At 42.3% G+C, this 19,476-nt stretch overlaps 1 protein-coding gene across 13 annotated transcripts in view; it reads left to right on the top strand.

Annotated features, from left to right (window-relative positions):
- Window positions 1–19,476, top strand: part of DEPDC5 (DEP domain containing 5, GATOR1 subcomplex subunit) — a 126,494-nt gene that overhangs the window by 50,956 nt on the left and 56,062 nt on the right. For 8 of the 13 annotated variants that reach the window (XR_002074492.2, XM_019426791.2, XM_053902157.1 and 5 more), the window contains 5 exons: window positions 340–560; window positions 5,600–5,803; window positions 7,712–7,847; window positions 8,845–8,942; window positions 18,857–18,922. Coding sequence is in view for 10 of the 13 variants with exons in the window: in XM_019426791.2 (XP_019282336.1) it covers window positions 340–560; window positions 5,600–5,803; window positions 7,712–7,847; window positions 8,845–8,942; window positions 18,857–18,922 (725 nt within the window). In the remaining 3 variants the exon portion in view is untranslated. The remainder of the gene's footprint in view (window positions 1–339; window positions 561–5,599; window positions 5,804–7,711; window positions 7,848–8,844; window positions 8,943–18,856; window positions 18,923–19,476) is intronic. The other 5 variants (XM_019426796.2, XM_019426797.2, XM_019426795.2 and 2 more) reach the window with 2 other exon arrangements.

The following is a 19,476-nucleotide window of genomic DNA, read 5'->3' as shown; positions in this document are numbered from 1 at the left end:
TGTACTTTCTCTTGGATCATATCATATCCTGTCTAGTTGCCCCATTTTCAGTGATATGAGATTGATTGGTGGGATCAAGTAGGGTTAGACTGGAATAGTGACTCCTTTACAGCTATGACCCCAGGACTTGGGCCAATTGCGAGCTGTCAGTTCTTATGCAATATCTCAAGCTGGTCGAGGGGGAATACCCCCTACATTATTTCTCACTCATAGAACACAGTGGGGATTTTTGTTATTGGTTTCCCAATTAGCTTGGGCTGGTGACAGGTTTTGGTGCTTTAATTCTAGGTGGGGCACCATCACTTGCTTGTTGGTAACTCATTGTTTCTCACTTGTCAGATCTGTGCGAGAGCGGGAGAGTCATAATCGAAAGAGCGCCAGCTCCTGTGATGTCTCATCCAGCCCTTCCCTGCCCAGCCGCACACTGCCCACTGAGGAAGTGCGGAGCCAGGCTTCTGATGACAGCTCCCTGGGCAGGAGTGCCAACATCCTGATGATCCCGCACCCCCACCTGCACCAGTATGAAGTCAGCAGTTCCTTGGGCTACACCAGCACTCGAGGTCAGAGGGCTGAAGAACGGGCACAGCAGGGCAGAGCTGGGGACAGCTCTCTTCCTGCAGCAGGGGATGGGAGGGAATGTGACCAGATGTGGGGTATAAGTCCCATATCTTATTATTTCCATGCCAGTGCAAAGTGTATAAGTCACCTGAGATGTACGTATGTGTATATTATACTATTTTTGTCTCTAACACTTTTTCCCCCTTCACTGTAACTATATACCTTTCCATATGTTAATGCAGAGCTTTTCTTAGGCCTAGGGTCAAAGGTGTTTGCTTATTTTCTTATCATTGCCATTTGTGTCATGCCTAAAACAGCCTCAGTCCCATATTGTATTTTAAGATTTCTCCTCACAGTTAACTTGCTAACCCGGCTCACATTAGGGAGTACAGGTGCTACTTTTTCTGTATCTTATTCTGCCATCCAGCAGCACCTGCAGCTAGAGTCTACAGGTACCTCCTGACTTTTTAAAAAACTTTTAATTTTGAAATAATTATTGATTCATGGGAAATGACAGATACACACACACACACACACACACACACACACACACACGGAGGGCCTAGGTACCTTTCACTCATTTTCACCATAGCAACATGTTGTATAACTATAGATAACATCAGACCAGGAAACTGACATTGGTACAAGCCACAGAGCTCATTCAGATTTCACTAGTATTACATGCACTCATTTGTGTGTGTGTATTTCTGTGCAGTTTGTTTTGTTTTGTTTTTTAAATGTTTATTTATTTTGAGGTGGGGGCAGAGAGGGAAAAGGATACTCCCAAGCAGGCTCCATACTTTCAGCACAGAGCCCAAGAGAGGGCTCAGTCTCATGAACCATGAGATCATGGCCTGAGCTGAAATCAAGAACCAGACACTTAACCTGTTGAACCACCCAGGCATTCCATATTTGTTTGTTTGCTTGTTTGTTTATTTATTTATTTAATTTATTTATTTATTTGTTAAGTAAGCTCTGTGCCCAATATGGGTCTTGAACTCATAACCTTGAGATCATGAATCATATGCTCTAATGACTAAGTCAGCCAGGCGCTCCTCTATGCATTTTTATCACATGTGTACATTTATTTATTTATAATTATCATCATAATTAAATACAGAACTATTCCATCACCACAGGGCTGTCTTGTGTTACCCCTTTATAGCCACACACTCTCACTGATCATTCTCTTGCTCTATAATTTTGTTAATTTCAAGGATGTTATATAAATGGAAGCACAGCCTTCCTGACTTTTGATCACTGACTTAGGAATGTTGTATACACATAGCTGCCCCCTGTTGCCCTCCTGGAAGGATTCCCAAAGGGTGAGGAATGTTTTCTATGACCCAGGGTGTTGAAGGTGAAGCCATCAGCTCCAGCACCATATATACTATGCCAAGGGCATAGTTTTTGACTATAGAAAAAATTTTGCTTGTTTTGTAACTGGTTCAAAGTATAAATAGGAAATGCTAAAAAAAGAGAAAGGAGCAGATATTTAATGACATGAGTATAGTATATCACCTATGTCACTTAATTAGTTTCAGCACTCAGGAATTTTAATACATTTGAAATTTGTAGGTTAGCATTTCCCCACTTTCTGGAAATTTCTAAGTTCGTGTGACAGTTATCCCCATTTTTCTGCAAATATTCTTAGTAGGATCTGTAACAAAAGCTAAATTACACTAAACGTTAGTTCTTCCAAAACCCTTGTTGCTCTAAAAGCCAGATCTCTGAGGAGATAATGTTGTAGCTTTGAAAGTAGCTTTGAAAATAGTTTTCTTAAAAATTTATCTGAATAGTAGAATTGATTTCAGTGTCCTTTAGTGATATTGGGGAGTTTTTTGGAAAAGCCAAAAAGCAATTCACTAGAATATTATAAGGCAGTACAATCTATAGGCCCTTAGTTTACTGTTTCTCTAGTGTGTTTAGGGGGTCTCACCCATCTACCTACCCAATGTAACATAGAAAACATTTCCCCTTTCCTCTATACATATTTTTTTTTCTATAACATATATTTAAAAAAATTTTTATTTGTTTTTTAAATTTACATCCAAGTTAGCATATAGTGCAACAGTGATTTCAGGAGTAGATTCCTTAATGTCCCTTACCCATTTAGCCCATCCCCCCCTCCCACAACCCCTCCAGCAATACTCTGTTTGTTCTCTATATTTAAGAGTCTCTTATGTTTTGTCCCCCTTCCTGTTTTTACATATTTTTGCTTCCCTTCCCTTATGTTCATCTGTATTGTATCTTAAATTCCTCATGTGAGTGAAGTCATGTGATATTTGTCTTTCTCTAATTTCGCTTAGAATAATACCCTCTAGTTCCATCCAGGTAGTTGCAATCTATATGTATTTTTGACCCACTTTATCCCTTAGTCCTTTTTCTTTTCTTTTCTTTTTTTTTTTTTTTAAGTAGGCTTCATGCCCAATGTGAGGCTCAAACTCATGATGCTGAGACAGAGTCGCATGCTCTACCAACTGAGCCAGCCAGGCACCCTTATCCCTTAGTCCTATTTCTCATCCTTTTCAAAGCGTTAACTTATCTTTTTTTAAATTGGATTTTCTCCTTTTATTTTCATGATAACTAACTAGACCATTTTCTTTTTTATTTGGTAAACCTGAGCATCAACTCATTAATTAACAGTGAAAAAATAGGGGTGCCTGGGTGGCTCAGTCAGTTAAGCATCCTACTCTTTGATTTCGTCTCAGGTCATGATCTCACAGTTGGTAAGTTGGAGCACTGCATCGGGCTCTGTGCTGATAGCATACAGCATAAAGCCCGCTTGGGATTCTCTCTCTCTCTCTCTCTCTCTCTCTCTCCCTCTCTCTTCCTTTCCCTCTCTCCCCCTCTCTCCCTCCCTCCCTCTCTCTCTCTCCCTCCCCCTCTCTCTGCCCCTCCCCACTTGTGCTGTCTCTGTCTCCCTCAGAATAAGTAAATAAATAAATAAATTTTAATAAAACAGTGAAAAATATAGCTTTCATAGATATCTGAATGTTCCCTTCTTGCATGCAAATCAGCTTTAAGGAATTAGCTATTACTATATACCAGGTTCTTTGGTAGGCATTGGCTAAATAATGGTGAACAAGACATATTCCTTGATGCCATGGAATTTGCATCTGCTGGACCCATTTTCTGATGTGGGTGATTGCTTTAGTGAACGTGGGATGCATACCAGGGGAGCTGGTTGTGGGTTTTAGCTCTTTGATCCACTTAGGTTATGTAGCATGTTACCTCCATCTCTATAATGGGAGCCTGTCTGCTGTTGGACAAGACAGGTTGAGTCTGTATGTCATGCCACCTCATTGCCTGGTCAATGCTGGATGCATCCATTTCTTCATTCTTTTCTCCCAGGAATTTTTTTTTTTAAACATAGTAATATTTGCTTACTTATATCCAGGTCACTGAGTCAGTGGGAGGGGTTTCTGATCCACCCAGTCATTCAGGGCCCCAGGCTGGGATGGTATGATCATTAGCACTGGTCTCCAAAGTTAGCACAGTAGGGGAAAAGAGAATGGAGATCATGAGTAGAGATATTTGTGGTCCAGGCCTTCATTGGAGCATGCCATTTCCACCTGTGTTCTATTGCTTGGAACGAAGTTATTATTTTTATTTTATGTCATGTCATGCCATGTCATGTCATGCCATGCCATGCCATGGCATTTCCAGTGTAGTTAACATACAGTGTTATGTAAATTTCAGGTGTACAATATAGTGACTCAACAATTCCATAAATTGCTCTGTGCTCATCACAAAATATACACTCCTTAATCCCTATCACCTATTTTACCCATCAGCCCACCTCCCTCCCCTCTGGTAATCATCAGTTTGTTCTCTTAACAGTCTGTTTCTTGGTTTGTCTCTGTCTCTCTGTCTCGTCTCTGTCTCTCTTTTTCCCTTTGCTTGTTTGTTTTGTTTCTTAAATTCCCCATATGTATGAAATAATGGTATTTGTCTTTCTCTGACTTATTTCACTTAGCATTATACTCTTTAGCTCCATCCATGTTGTTGCAAATGCCAAGATTTCATTCTTTTTTTTTTTTTTAATTTTTTAAAATGTTTATTTAGTTTGGGGGGGGGGGGAAGGCACAGAGAAGGAGAGAGACACCGAATCCAAAGCAGGCTCCAGGCTCCGTGCTTATCAGCACAGAGCCCTACGTGCAGCTCAAACTCATGAGCCATGAGATCATGACCTGAGCCGAAGTCGGACACTTAACCAACTGAGCCACCCAGGCACCCCAAGATTTCATTCTTTTTTATGTCTGAATAATATTCCATTGTATACATATACCACATCTTCTTTATCTATTCATCTATTGTTAGAGACTTGGACTGCTTCCATAATTTGGCTGTTGTAAATAATGCTGCTATAAACATAAGAGTGCATGTATCCCTTTGAATTAGTGTTTTTGTATTCTTTGAGTAAATACCTATGGCGATTACTAGATCATAGGGTAGTTCTATTTTTAACTTTTGGAGGAATCTCCATTTTGTTTTCCACAGTGGCTGTACCCGTTTGCATTCCTACCAAAAGTGTAAGAGGTAGAACAAAGTTATTTGGCCCCAGCGTAGAGGGGCTAGAAACTATAGTCTCATGTGCCTAAGAGGAAAATCAAATGGGTTTAATGAACACACTGGCTATCTCTATCAGGGTCTGCCCTTCTGGACACCAAATATCTATTTTTATCGTTCCTCCCACATATAGAATATACCCACCCTATCTCCCAGGGAGGCAACTCAAGTCATTGCATCTAGCTCAAAGTGCAGGGTCTCTAGGTGATGGGTGGTTCTCTCCATCAGGTTTTGGTGTGGCTTTATTGGGCCAGTAATTTAGGAGCCAGAACTTCCTTCTCCCAAGTATTTAAAAAGTAAACAAACCCAGTGTTTCATTTCATTATAGTTGGGTGATTTTACTTATTTCTTTCACTCCCTAACATGTATGACGTTCAAGATTCTAGTCAGCCTTGGCTGATTGCCTAGTCCTGGTTTCACCATGGCTCTGTGCTTTCTCTTTATGCCTCAACTCCACAATAACTGACAGATGTCCTGGAGAACATGATGGAGCCACCACAGCGAGACTCTAGTGCGCCGGGAAGGTTCCATGTAGGCAGCGCAGAATCCATGCTGCATGTTCGACCTGGGGGATACACACCCCAGCGGGCACTGATTAACCCCTTTGCCCCGTCACGAATGCCCATGAAGCTCACATCCAACAGAAGGCGCTGGATGCACACTTTTCCTGTGGGTAAGTTGGTTGCTCAGGAAAGAGCCTTGTGCTGGGAGCTGCTAGTCCTGGTCCTTGTCACTAACCAGCCGTGTGGCCTCAGTTAAGAATCTCAACTTCTCTGCAACTCCAGTGCCCCACCTCTAAGATGGAGCTATCCATTGCCACTCTGCCTACCCCAGGGGTTCTTGTGGGGATCCTTGAGGACACACTTGGGAAGTGACTGTGTAAACCTAAGGGCTTTTCTTCTGTTTGAAAGGGACTGTACTTTGTCATCTGCTTTCTTTCCTAAGAGTAATGCTGCTTATCCTTGTTCATTCCTTCCTCTCCTGTCTCTCTCTGGATAGTGATATTAATGTCTTGAATACACAGAAGTTATATTATTTTGTTTTTTCTCAGGAGTCTCTGACAACTAAAAAAAAAAACACAATTTTTGAGAAATGGGTGAGCTGGTTGTTTTGTTTTTGTTTTAGTTCAAATAAGTTGAAAAAAAGAGAAAGGATAGAATAAGTGGTTTTTTTAAATACGAGATGCTATACAGAAATGAGAATGAACTACAACCACATCCAAATTTATGTTTAAGTTTATGGACATAATGAAAGAAGCCCAACATAAGAGTGCATTCTGTATGATTCCATTTTTTGAAAGTTTGAAAGCAATCAAAACTTAAAAAGACATTTTCTTCAATCCACTGTTTTTCCTAGCCTGTCCTTTTTGATCTGTGTTTTCTCCTACAGAGGATGACAGTACGGTTTTATAAAGCTGTGGCTAAAATTAACTTCAGCTTAATGGGCTCTGACTGGGCTGGGAAGGAACAGATGCATTAAACTCCAGGGTCTTTTCATGGAAGCCAGCCCGCTGAATGCCTGAAAATGTCTAGTTACTTCCTTTTCCACTTGCTTTTAATGTTAAAAGTTAAATCGATGAGAGATGAATCTGGTTGTGTAGGCCATAATTGGGGGTCACTCCCAAACTCCTTTTTGCCCCCCTTATCCCTGTCATAATTACAGGATTTTTTTCTTTCCACTGTCTCTTTCTTTACATTGTTATCCCTACGGGCTCCCTTCGAGTTCTCTTAGGAGAACCATTGATGTGTCTTTCATGGCCTCCAGCTCACCTTGCCCCCAACCGTTGGGCACACTTTACTAAAACAGGACTCTCTGGTCCTGCTTCCTCTGTTTCGTCCCCATGCCTGCCCAGTCTGCTGATAGCTGAGGCCCTCCTTTGCCTGGCTCCCCAACTTTGCATCTCCTCGCTCCCATCCTCAGAGCTTCTGTTCTTTCCCATGCTCATCTGGTGGTCTCCTGCATGCCTTTTGCCTCCTCCACATTTGAGATTTCACACGTATTATTTCTTCTGCCCAAGTGCCATCTTTTTCCATTCCTACTAACCTTGCCAAACACTCACCTCTGAAATTTCTTCCCCAGGAAGCATTTTTGAATAGACTTGACTAATTGTGATTTCTCTCCCACCCACCTGATGTCTTTTATGCACTTGCGCATCCTCTGCTTCTTGGAGTCACAGCTGTCAACGTCTTATGTATTAACAGAGTCATTGACGTTTCACTCATGTGTTCCTTGTTGTTTAGTTTGTGTCATTCCTTCTGGGAGGTGCCCTCTACTCCTGTACTTCAGTGTTTCTCTATGGCATCTCAGTTTGACATGCATGAGACAGAGACTCCTGAAGTGTTTTTAGGCTGAACAGGGTGACAAATGTGAGGCCCCACAGGAAGATGAGTCCTGCTTAGAAGAGGAGATGTTCTTTTGGGAAGCTGGAGGATCACATGTGTAATATTACCCTTGGTGTGCTTTCCTTCCGGTCTCTCCCAGCGCCCACGTCTCAGCAGCTGGAAAGAAGGAAGAGTAAAGCTAAGTACAAAGCACTAGCTGTTGGGTGGGAATGATGCTCAGTGGATCTTTGTCTGGGTAGGACCATCCGGAGAGGCCATCCAGATCCATCACCAGACCCGACAGAATATGGCGGAGCTGCAGGGCAGCGGGCAGAGGGACCCAACTCACTCCTCTGCAGAGCTGCTGGAGTTAGCGTATCATGAAGCTGCTGGAAGGTGAGGATGTGCATAGGGCTCCAGAAAGTACCTTGAGAAACTCTGCGGTACCCAGAACCATGGCAGAACAGTCTGCTTATAAAATGTCATGGTTACAAGACTTGATGAGACAGTATGAGATCAAGCCCTTCCTTTGTCAGTTCCATCCCTTTCACTGGGCCAAGTGCAAAGCAAACAGCCTGACGCTGTGCCACACGTTACCTAGGCCTTGCTTTAGCTTTAGTTCAAAGCACACTTTGTAAACCTCAAACATGAGTTTTGTCTAAACCTCAGCCAAGAGTGAAAATGAGTGCTGAGACAGGTTGTTCATGCTGTGTGTTCTGGGAAGTCTGTGACTTTTGTCATTTTGGCCACCGAGAAATCCCCCTGTTGAGTTTAGAAGTTGTTTCTGCTAAAAGCAATGGAAATCAAGGCCTGTGTTTATAGAAACAACTCTTGTTGAACCAGAGTTCTGAATGCATTAGAAAGCATCCAAGAGAGTCAGTGCAGGAATAAAGTCACTTACTTGACAGACATGAGCTGGGGATACAACTGGCCTCACTGTTCCTGTGATGCTTTAGGAAACACTTTGCAAAGGGCAGTCTCTTTGGCCCCTTTTTCAATCATCTCGACATCCCATGGAATGGATGAGAGATATGGGCAGGACATGACCCTCTTTGTCAGCTCACTTGGTACCTCTTTTCATTCACTTTATAGCCTCCTGTCTGTTTTAGCAGTGGGGAGCTGAGGATGAGGAAGGGCAGGCAATCCAGTATGGCAGTGGGAAAGCAGTTTTTGAGGTGCCAGGCCAGGACAAGCAGGCCACAGGAGACCAGATCTGGCACAGACACCAAGCACTGAAGTCCAGTAGCCTGTGGTATGGCTCCCAGTTGTTGCCAACCTGTGTAGCTAGATATTCAGAGCTGTTTTTGATCGAGACTCCTGGGATATGGGGTGAACAGGATAAAAGAGGTAATGCTCTGCATTAAGCCAGGTGGCTGGGCTCTGTTCTCTGCAGGCACAGTACTTCCCGCCAGCCTGGTGACAGCATGTCCTTCTTGAACTTCAGTGGAACAGAAGAGCTTTCTGTCAGCCTGCTTAGCAACAGTGGTGCAGGTAACCAATCCAAGAGGTAACAGAGTTGGGATGCTCAGAGTTGCAGGCTTACATCTAGAAACGACACAGGGACCAGAAAAGCAGGTCCATGTCTATTTTGGGATCATTTCAGCCACAATTTTGGGTGACCTATTTAGAAGCAGTGCTGTATAATGCATGGAATTATAAATGGGCTGCACGTTACGTTTTTAGCTGAGAACACATTGGTCAAGCCACATTCATCATCGCCCTGTCAGTGAGTCGTGACTGTGGGCCCCTAATGAACTTGGTGTCGAGGGTAACACTGGGGACAGCAGGAGTAGCCTCTGCTCTGGAGGAGCTTCTGGTTCTGCTAATGGGGGGCTTACCCAGCAGCAGGTACATAAACAATCAGGAGAGACCCAGAGGGGAACAATGTGGTTCCAGTTGTGAGATCAGGAAGGAGAACGGTGGCATTGTAGCTTCGAGAAGTGGGCATGCGCCTCAGACTTGAAGCCGTAGGATTTGGTTACCTAGAGAGGTAGCAGGTGAAGGTTCTGGGTGGAGGCAGGGAGGCAGGGACAGAATGGACTTCCACTAACACAGGTTACATGCTTTCTGGAAGACCATGTATATCTACCATGTCATGCAATCATCCTAGGAGGGCATATACTATTAAGTATGTTTTGCACATGGGGCAACTTAATGTCCTGAGGTATAGAGATATTAATTGAATCTCTCAAGCCTGTGGCCAGGTGTCCTGACTCAGACTGCTGTTCCTCATTTAGACCACACCATTCAGAGTATCTTTATGATGTAGGGGAACAGGAGTTGGGATGAATAAGGGCAGATTTTGGAAAGCTCAAAGGACAGATATTGTTCAACATGAGTGTAAAAAACATTAAAACTTAGTTGGGGGTGGATATGGGGCTGCTGCTCTATGTCTTAGTTTTCTATAACTAACTTGCGTTTCTGAAACTTAGCTTAAAGAAGGTATAGTGAAAGTGAAGTGGTATGAAATTGGTTAATGAATTGTTCCTTCATTCATTGGTTGCTTCATCCAACAATATTTCTAGAGGTCAGTAGCTAAGTCTTGAAAACTGGTTGGCAATAAGAGAATCCCTAAAGGATTGTCATTAATTAACTTCTTCCCTCCTTCCATCCTTTCTTTCTTTTTTCTCTTCCTCTTTCTCTGTTTCTTTTGTTCTTTTATTATTTCTCTTTAAATGAGAAGACAAATTGGATAATAGTTTGGTGATAAGATGCATTTTATGTCTGCACTTGGGGTGCTTAAAATGTTACTTGGCTGCCAGACTCTTGTATCAAAGGCAATCTTTCCATTTTGCTAAACCAAAGAGCCATTTTATAGGAACCCAGAGTTTGAGCTTCCTAGGGTGTGTGGGATGGAGTTGTACCGAGGAGGGGCTGTTCTTGGGCTCACAGCACTACAGTTTGAGCTAGTTTTACTGCTGATCTGAAGCAGAGGGATTACAGGTGCAGATGGTAAAAGCACCAGGATTTACCCTGACTAGTCCTGGAGTGGTTCTGGGCCTGGGATAGCTTAGGTAGACCAGATGATTCCTCGGCAGATGAGTCTTTTGGAATTTTGAAATTTACTTTGAGGAAGAGAGGGAAGTTTCAAAGAATCCTTATGTGGGGATGGTTGTGGAAGATCTTCTAATGACACCATCATGGAGTCCTCTGAGCTAAAGATTCCCTGGTACACATGCATGGGAAAAGCATTTGGTGCAACCTGGATCTCTCATTCACCCTTCTCCATCTTGGACTCTTGCGCCATAGGTCCATGCACCTGATGGACCTCTCTGCTTGGATAACTCCCAAGTACCTCATCCTCAGTATACTGACAAGGAAAATCATCTCTGGTGGCTCCCCTACCCACTCTCCCTCTTCTGTTCCCTCTTTCTTCTGACTCTGGCCTGTCCCCTCCATTCTCACTGCTTCTGCTTTGGTTCAGACCCATGCCATATCTGGCCAGGATTATGACAGCAATTTTCTAAGTGGTCTTCCTGCTTTGTCCCTGCTCCCTCTGATTCATCTTCCATACTGTCACCAAGGAGATATTTCTAAATACAAATCTGATCAGCCCCTCCTTCCCACGTATAAAACCCTCCCGTGGTTCATGGCCTGTAACACTAGTCATGACCCATCTGCTGCCTGCCTTTGCATCCTTATTGGCCACCACTTCCACACATCACTGTATACAGAAAGAACTCAGGCTCTAGACTCTTCAGATGTGAGTCCTAACTCCACTTCTAATGAGCAGTGAGGCCCTCAGGCCAAGTTACCTCTATGTGTCTTACTTTCATCATCTGTGAAGAGGATTTGTGTGAATATTAAATGTGATAATCCATGTAAAGTGCTTGGAATGGTTCCTGGCACAGTCAGCAAGTAAGAGCTGCCTTTGTCATGTGTGTTATGATACGTGCATGTGTTATATTCCAGCCATTGCTTGTGGCTCCTCCAAAGATCTTTGTCCTCATATTTCTTTGCATGAACTAGCACCCCTGCAGAATATGCTTTCACCCTATCTTCAACCCTGATTCTGCCTGGCAAACATCAGCTCAGTCTTTTTTTTTTATTTTTATTTATTCATTTTGAGAGAGAGAAAGCATCTGAGCATGAGCCGGGGAGAGGCAGAGAGAGAGGGAGAGAGAGAATCCCAAGCAGACTCTGGACTATCAGTGCAGAGCTCAACACGGGGCTCGAACTCACAAACCATGAGATCATGACCTGAGCTGAAACCAAGAGTTGGGTGTTTAACCGACTGAACTACCCAGGCACCTCATCAACTCAGTCTTTATGATTCAACCCCCAAAATACCTTCTCTTTGAAGCCCTCCCTGGCGGTTCTCCCCATGCCTTCCTAGGAGATTTTAGGCATGTTTCCACATCGTTCCATATGCATAACCTAATTGTACTACTTGGCATATCATGATCCCGCTGTTTGTTTCTATGTCTGTCTCTGCACTAGACTGAAAGAATTTATCTTTATTCATCTTCTCCCCACAGTGTTTAGCACATTTATTGACAAATGAATTTGTGCTTCCACGACCAAGCTGCCATATGTGAGAAGCATCTGAACAGCCCACAAAATTATTCTCTTTAATTGGTATGCAAGTGCGCAATTACATAAATATATTCTAGAATGTGTAGCTTCTTGGAGAAAGTGTGGGCTCCTCAGACTTTTTCTAGTCAGGCCAATAGAGTTAAGTAGGATCATCCTTACCTTTGCCTATTCCCTTTATGACCAGTAGCATGTGATTTCAAAGGGGCCAGGGGTCACATGGGAATTGAACTCCCATCTTTGATCTTGTACTTCCCGATCGATTATGTTAGCCAGCCACAGAAAGGATTAGATAAAAATCATTATAATTTTTATTACCATATTGCCATTTATAACCAATTAATGTCAGATCTATGAGGATATATCCCAAATCTTTCCATATGTCATCACCTCTACCAGTCCCAGCCCTAATGAAGGTACCTTCATCTTTCGCCTGGATTGTTGTGATATCCCACTAACTGGTCTCTTTTTGCCCTTTGATATAGTTTATTTCCAGCACAGCAATTCAGAGTGACCCTCTGAAAATAGAAGTCAGATCATGAAACTTCTGTGCACAAAACCCTCCAAGGGCTTCCCAGTGCACTCGGATCAAAAGCCAAAGGCGTTACAATAGCCGACAGAGCCCCCTCCCTCTTGCAACCCTTTGTTACTCTCAGACCTCGTCTCCTGCTTTCCCCTCTCACTTTATTATTGTAGGGGTTTCCTAAATGTATCAGGCACGCTCTGAATCTGAGGTGCTTTTTCCTGCTCTCCCCTCTGCTCTGCCCTTATACTGGAGAGCTTTATGGCTAAGGTCCACATGCCTGAGTTTGCCCAGGACAGTCTGGTTTGAATTCATTGTCCTGTGTAATTATTAATAGTGTCCCTTTCACTCTAAAGGTGTCCTGGATTGGATGATAAATGATATGGCCATCCTACGCACAGCTTGTTCTGTTCCTTCCTTTAGGTCTTACCCAAATTGCCACTCTCTACCTTGGCACTCCCGTCCATCTTCCCTGCCTGCTACTTCTACATAATGCCACCTGTCATACTAGGTCTTTTAATTTTGTGGTTTTTATTGTAAGCTCCAACAAGGCAAGGATTTGTGTTTCGCTAATGACTATATCTTCAGAACTTAGAACAGTTCCTGGCACATATCAGGTAGTTGAATGAATACTAAAAGTTTTCTGAGGTTAGCTTTCCCTCCACTGAAGAGTGCTTTTCTTCCCTGTCTTATAACCTTGTTGAACAATTAACTGGATTCCTTTTCTCGAAGGCTTGGACAGTCTTTTTTCTGCCTTGCTTGTTTTTGAAGTGACTTTCCTTTCAATCCATCCTCAGTCTTCATGGAATATGGTTTGCTTTCTTCAAACTCACTATACTCTCACTCATTCCAGAAATGTTTATTGAACTGTAGGCACTGTGCTAAGGTCTGAGGAGAAACAAAATGATTAAGGCACCACTTCTCCTCACCTCGGGGAGCTCTGGCTCTCCATTCACTTGGGATTCTATTTGAAGTAGTTTTGTGCAGGGTAACAATGATGAAAGGGAAGCCCTCTCATGGGGAGCTGGACTTAGTGGTTCCAGTGATACCATGCGGTTTGAACATGTGACCTCTGCTGCCTTATGATACATGAGGGAGTGTCCCAGTCCTGCCCATCATGGTCTTTGGAGTTTAGCATTCAGCCTTTGCTGCTGCTCAGGTTCATCATCTGTATAATGGGCATAAAGATCTTCACCTGCCTACCTGCTTCACAGGGTTGTTATAAGGAGCAAAAGTAGATTGGGCTCCTTAACGCAAAATTGTCACACTAGGTTCTTGTTTGGGGACAAAGTGAGGTCTAAATAAATAATTAGTTACCTTTTCATTTGTTAAAAAATTGAAAAGAAATGAGAGAACCTCATCTGTGACCCCACCTTCACCTCCTGGGCCTGACAGTTTGTACCATCTGCAGGCACTCAAGCGTGACTCAGATTTTCTCTTGCATTTGGACATGATTCATATGTGAGTCACGATTCACAGGAGTGGTGTCTCTGTGGGTTTCCCTCCTGGCCCGTAGACTTTCATTTTGAGCATTGTTGGCTAGAGCCTTGTACCTGTACTCTTGTTTTTCACCATGTTGCCCAGCAGGGACCAGGTGGTCAATGGAACTGGGGAGATAGCGTGTGTGGGTTTTGTGTGTGTGTGTGTGTGTGTGTGTGTGTGTGTGTGTGTAATTTTAGTTAATATAGAGTGCAATATTGGTTTCAGGAGTAGGATTCAGTGACTCATCACTTACATACAACACCCAGTGCTCATCACAAGTGCCCTCCCTAGTATCTATCACCTGTCTCCCACTCCCCTCCCTCCTGGGGAGATAGTTTTTATCCCTCTGTTTCTTTGAGTGGGCACCCATTTATAAGACTTCTCAGCCACTGTCATTCCCTTCATTGGGGAATAAGTGCTCTAGATAGTTTTTGGAAAAGAAAATAACTAGATGCCATGCTTTCTTTCCCTGTGATATTAGGACTCAGAATCTGCAGCTTGGTATTTGTGTTGAGTATTAGGTACATGTAGCAGCCTGAGAGCTGAAGTAAAAGTAAAACAGCACGCTGAGACTGGAGGAAAGGGCCTCAGAGTCATTCACTCAGGCTGGGATTTTTTTTTTTTTAACATTTATTTATTTTTGAGACAGAGAGAGACAAAGCATGAACGGGGGAGCATCAGAGAGAGGGAGACACAGAATCTGAAGCAGGCTCTAGGCCCTGAGCCGTCAGCACAGAGCCCGACATGGGGCTTGAACTCACGGACCGTGAGATCATGACCTGAACCGAAGTCGGACGCCCAACCGACTGAGCCACCCAAGCGCCCCACAGGCTTGGGATTTTTGTGGGAAAGTGCCATATCTGTAGTCCAGAGAGGAGAAATGACTAGTCCCACACACAGGCTTCTAGATGTCACCCAGGGTCAGTCCCACAGGTCCCACATGGATTACCCATTTTGGCCTGAGGTTAGCAAGCGAAGAACATGTTCAGACTTCTTGACTCTGAACAGATGTCAAAAGGCCAAGCTAAGATGGTGACTTTCAGCATTGGCTCCCCAAGGTGAATGTCTGGCTTTGAATGTTGAGAGTGAGGTCTCATTCACAAATATTAGGTTAGAGCAGAACTGACTGACCGTGAGGTCTCATGTTGGTCATCTCAAGTTGTGGGACTTGTCATATGCCAACAGCCAGCACGTTTGACTGAAAATAAGTCTCATAGGCAGAGCTGGTGGGAGAGGCAGTATGTTAGATTGAACTGCAAGGAAACTGTGTATAAAGAGCCTCATGAAAGAGCCTAAAATATTTCTTTAAATATTTTTCATTGTTTTTAAAAAGTAAAGTGTGTGTGTGTGTGTGTGTGTGTGTGTGTGTGTGTGTGTGTGTGTGTGTGTAGCATAAAAGACTGGCGGCCTTATATGTGCTTTTGTCTGTTAGAGATGGTGCAGTTCTTGTCTAGGATCCTATTGGTTGCCTCTTTGAGCTCAAGGAATTGCCCACAAAATTATAAGTTGAACTGTTTTTTTATTAGTCTAAGAATTTCAGTTCTTACAGACCAAGTCTGGATTCAGTTTTCTAGAAAGAAAGAGAGAGAGAAAGAAAGAAAGAAAGAAAGAAAGAAAGAAAGAAAGAAAGAAAGAAAGAAAAGATTCTCTAATGACCAAATTTAGCATCTCAACTTGTGAGGTAATGTATTTAATAATTTCCTATTGCTCAGAATGCTTTGAGAATTCTGATTTTGTAAGTGCCTTCATACCAGTTCTCAGGCTAAACAAGAAAATCCACTTCGTTACTTCTTAATAGTTCGTTTTGTGTTTGCATGAAAATGGATGTTGTCAGCCAGGATAGCTTTTTCAGAAAATTTAGCTCCAAATGGCTTTTGACTGTTGACAAAGAAGAGATAACATTTTCAATAGCTGAAAACTGGTGCCCCAGATGGAGAGTCAGGAAATAAGACGTCTGTAGAGTTGAGCAGAGTCTAAATGCTGGTTTCACCTACTTACTGTGTGATCTTCAGTAAGTTACTTCACTTCTCTGAGCTTTAGTTCATCTGTAGAAGGGGAATAGTACCTTCTTCATATCTGCCTCATAGTAGGGGTTTGAATAAAATGAAACACTATGCTTATTTGACTTAATAAATCAGTTGTATCTTATTATGATGAATGGTAATAAAAAAAAAAAATCTACTGAAGGCAGTTCCAAAAAAGAAGTTCTAAAATTGTTTGGCCATGTGATATCTCTTTTTAAATTCTTAAAAATTTATTAATTTTAAAATTTACATACAGTAAAATTCACTGTTTTTAGTGTACAGTTCTGTGAGTTTTGACAAATGCATGCAGTCATATAACCACCAACACATCAAGATACAGAACATTTCCATTTCACCCCACATTCTTTTGGGTGGCCCCTTTGTACTCAGCCACACCCCTGTCCCCTGGCAACCGATGATCTGTTCTCTCTCCCTTTAGTTTTGTCTTGTCCCAGCATGTCACGCACATGGAATCATACAGTATGTAGCTCTTTGAGTCTGGCTTCTTTTATTCAGCATAGAATTCATTTGAGATTCATCCAAGTTGTTGAATGTTCATTACTTTTTATTGTTGAGTTGCATTCCATCATATGAATATATTAGTTTGTTTATCCCTTCATTTGCAAAATATTTGGACTGTTTCCAGGTTTGGGGAACTATGAATAAAGCTACCGTAAACATTTACATAACAGTTTTTTTTTTTATTTCTCTTGAGTAAGTTCGTAGGCATGGAATTGCTGGGTCAAACGGTAAAATATCTGTTTAACTTTTATTTTTACGTATTTATTAAAAAAATTTTTTTAATGGTTATTTATTTTGAGAGAGAGAGTGTGTGAGCAGGGGAGGGACAGAGAGAGAGGAGACACAGAATCCAAAGTAGGCTTCAGGCTCTGAGCTGTCAGCACAGAGCCCAATGCAGGACTTGAACTCAGGAACCATGAGATCATGACCTGAGCTGAAGTTGGCTGCTTAACCAACCTTAACCTGATCAAGAGTCACATGCTCTTCTGACTGAGCCAACCAGGCACCCCTATCTGTTTAACTTTTTTTTTTTTTTAACTTTTTTTTTTTTTTAACGTTTATTTATTTTTGAGACAGAGCATGAATGGGGGAGAGTCAGAGAGAGGGAGACACAGAATCCGAAACAGGCTCCAGGCTCCGAGCTGTCAGCACAGAGCCCGACGCGGGGCTTGAACTCACAAACCATGAGATCATGACCTGAGCTGAAGTCGGCCGCTTAACCGACTGAGCCACCCAGGTGCCCCTGTTTAACTTTTAAAGAAGCTGCCGTGCTGACAGCTCAGAGCCTGGAACCTGCTTCAGATTCTGTGTCTCCCTCTCTTTCTGCCCCTCCCCTGCTCATGCTCTCTGTCTCTCAAAAATAATAAACCGTTAAAAAAAAAGTTATTATTTTTTTTAAACTGTTTTCCAAAGCCGTGCACCATTCTGCATTCCTACCATCAATGAATAAGGGTTTCCATTGTTCCACATCTTGTTCACACTTGGCATAACTTGTCATTTTAGCCATTCCAAGAGGTCTGCAGAGGTATCTGTACTTTTAACTGGCCATTTCCCTAATGGCTGAGGAAGTTGAGCATCTTTTCATGTGCTTATTTGGTTTCTGTATGTGTTCAGTGAAATGTTCAAATCTTTTGCCCTATTTCTCATTAAGTTGTGCTCTTATTCTTGAGTTTTGAGGGCTACAAGTCCTTTGCTATATAGGTGATTTGCAGATGTTTTCTCCCATGTTGTGGCTTGTCCTTTCAAAGACTCCATGAGGGACTTATACGTATTTATTCTTGTTATAAAAGATTCAGATGACACAAAAGTATCTAGAATAAAAACTGTAAGTTCTGGTTTACCTCCTGTCACCTCCCCCACCTTTCTCCTTGGAGGTAGCCACTGTTGACAGTTTGGTGAGGATTTTCCCAATCTTTTTCATAGTACCATAATTTTCTAGTAAGTATATGTGTCTAGAAAGGGACCTTTAAACATTGATATGTACTTTGGGGCACGTGGGTGGCTCAGTTGGTTAAGCGTCCCACTTTGGCTCAGGTCATGATCTCGAGGCTCGTGAGTTTGAGCCCTGTGTCAAGCTCTGTGCTGACAGCTCAGAGCCTGGAGCCTGCTTCGGATTCTTTATTTCCCTCTTGCTCTGTCCCTCCCCCGCTCACACTCTGTCTGTCTCTCGCTCTCTCTCTCTCAAAAATAAATAAACATAAAAAAATAAATATTGATATGTACTTTAAAATTAGTTCTGTTACTTTTCAGGCAATAAGTTGCATTTCAAAGATCTTTCTGTTTTTTCTTTCAGACACTTATAGGGAAAATCATTGTTTTTCTCTTAAAGTGGTGAGTTTTAATATGTCTTAGGTCATATTCCAGAAAGCTATGATTTGGAGAAGGAAATTCCAGATAATGATGACTGATAAGTGAAATAAACTTTAAATAGGTCATTTTGTTTTTGCTAAAGATTTATCCAATTAGTTGAAGTGACTTTGAAATATAGCCATTTTCTTAAAATAAATGGTGGATTGCTTTTTGCTAGTGTGTGTGTGTGTGCGCGCGTGTGCATGTAAGCCAATGCTAATGGTCTCATTGGGCAAAGAATGGTATTGATAACCTCAGAGTAACGTTCTGGATCATTCCCAAGTTTTAGATTGCTCATTTTTCTTTGATTGATTCTTTTGTGCTGTTTGAAATATTCACAGAATTTGTACTTGGTTCACATTTTTATTTTTAGCTATGATTTTGGGCTTTTTCAACCATAACTGGCCAGTACTTTCATTTATTTCTTTATTTTATAGAATGAGCCTCATTAAGCTGTTTTCATCTTTCCATAGGTATGAATCCTAGGACCCAAAACAAGGATTCTCTAGAGGACAGTGTTTCTACCTCTCCAGATCCAAGTAAGAGGGAGCAGCTGACTGGGGTGGGGTCAGGGCGGGGGTGGTCAGAGCATGAGGAAGCAAGGGGGAGCTCTGTGGGAAGTCCACACATCTCTGGGTACCAGAAGGCAATGTGGTAAAGGAAAAATTTTCAGCCTCTCCAGTGGAAAGTGAAGAGAGGAGTGGCCAAATAACCTCTTCTCGAATGTGATTCGGCAGCACGTGGGAAGGGTAATGGAATTCCCATGAGGTCCTTACGCCAATTCAGAACTGGCCTTAGCCCTTAAAGGCCTTGTGATGGCTCTGGGGAACAAAGGAATAAGAGGGACTAGAACCGTTTACATACTTGTAGTTGAAATTGTTTGACTGGGTTGCATTTTTTTTTAATCATCTTTATCTGTTGAAATATCTGCAGGAAGAGCACATCTAAATATCTATAATAGCAGAATACCAAAAAAAAAAAAAAAAAAAAAAAATCCTACCACCTGGTAGACTTTATTTTACTTAGCTGTGACCAGTAGATATACATCACTGAATCTTTCTTCCCACTTATAATTAACTAAATAATCCTTTTA

This window comes from Panthera pardus, unplaced genomic scaffold (genome assembly GCF_024362965.1).
Source record: "Panthera pardus isolate Hobbes unplaced genomic scaffold, ASM2436296v1 HiC_scaffold_15, whole genome shotgun sequence".
In the NCBI taxonomy this organism is placed as follows: domain Eukaryota; kingdom Metazoa; phylum Chordata; class Mammalia; order Carnivora; family Felidae; genus Panthera; species Panthera pardus.
The sequence above is the reverse complement of the archived record's forward strand: the minus strand, read 5'-3'. Positions and strand labels throughout refer to the sequence as shown.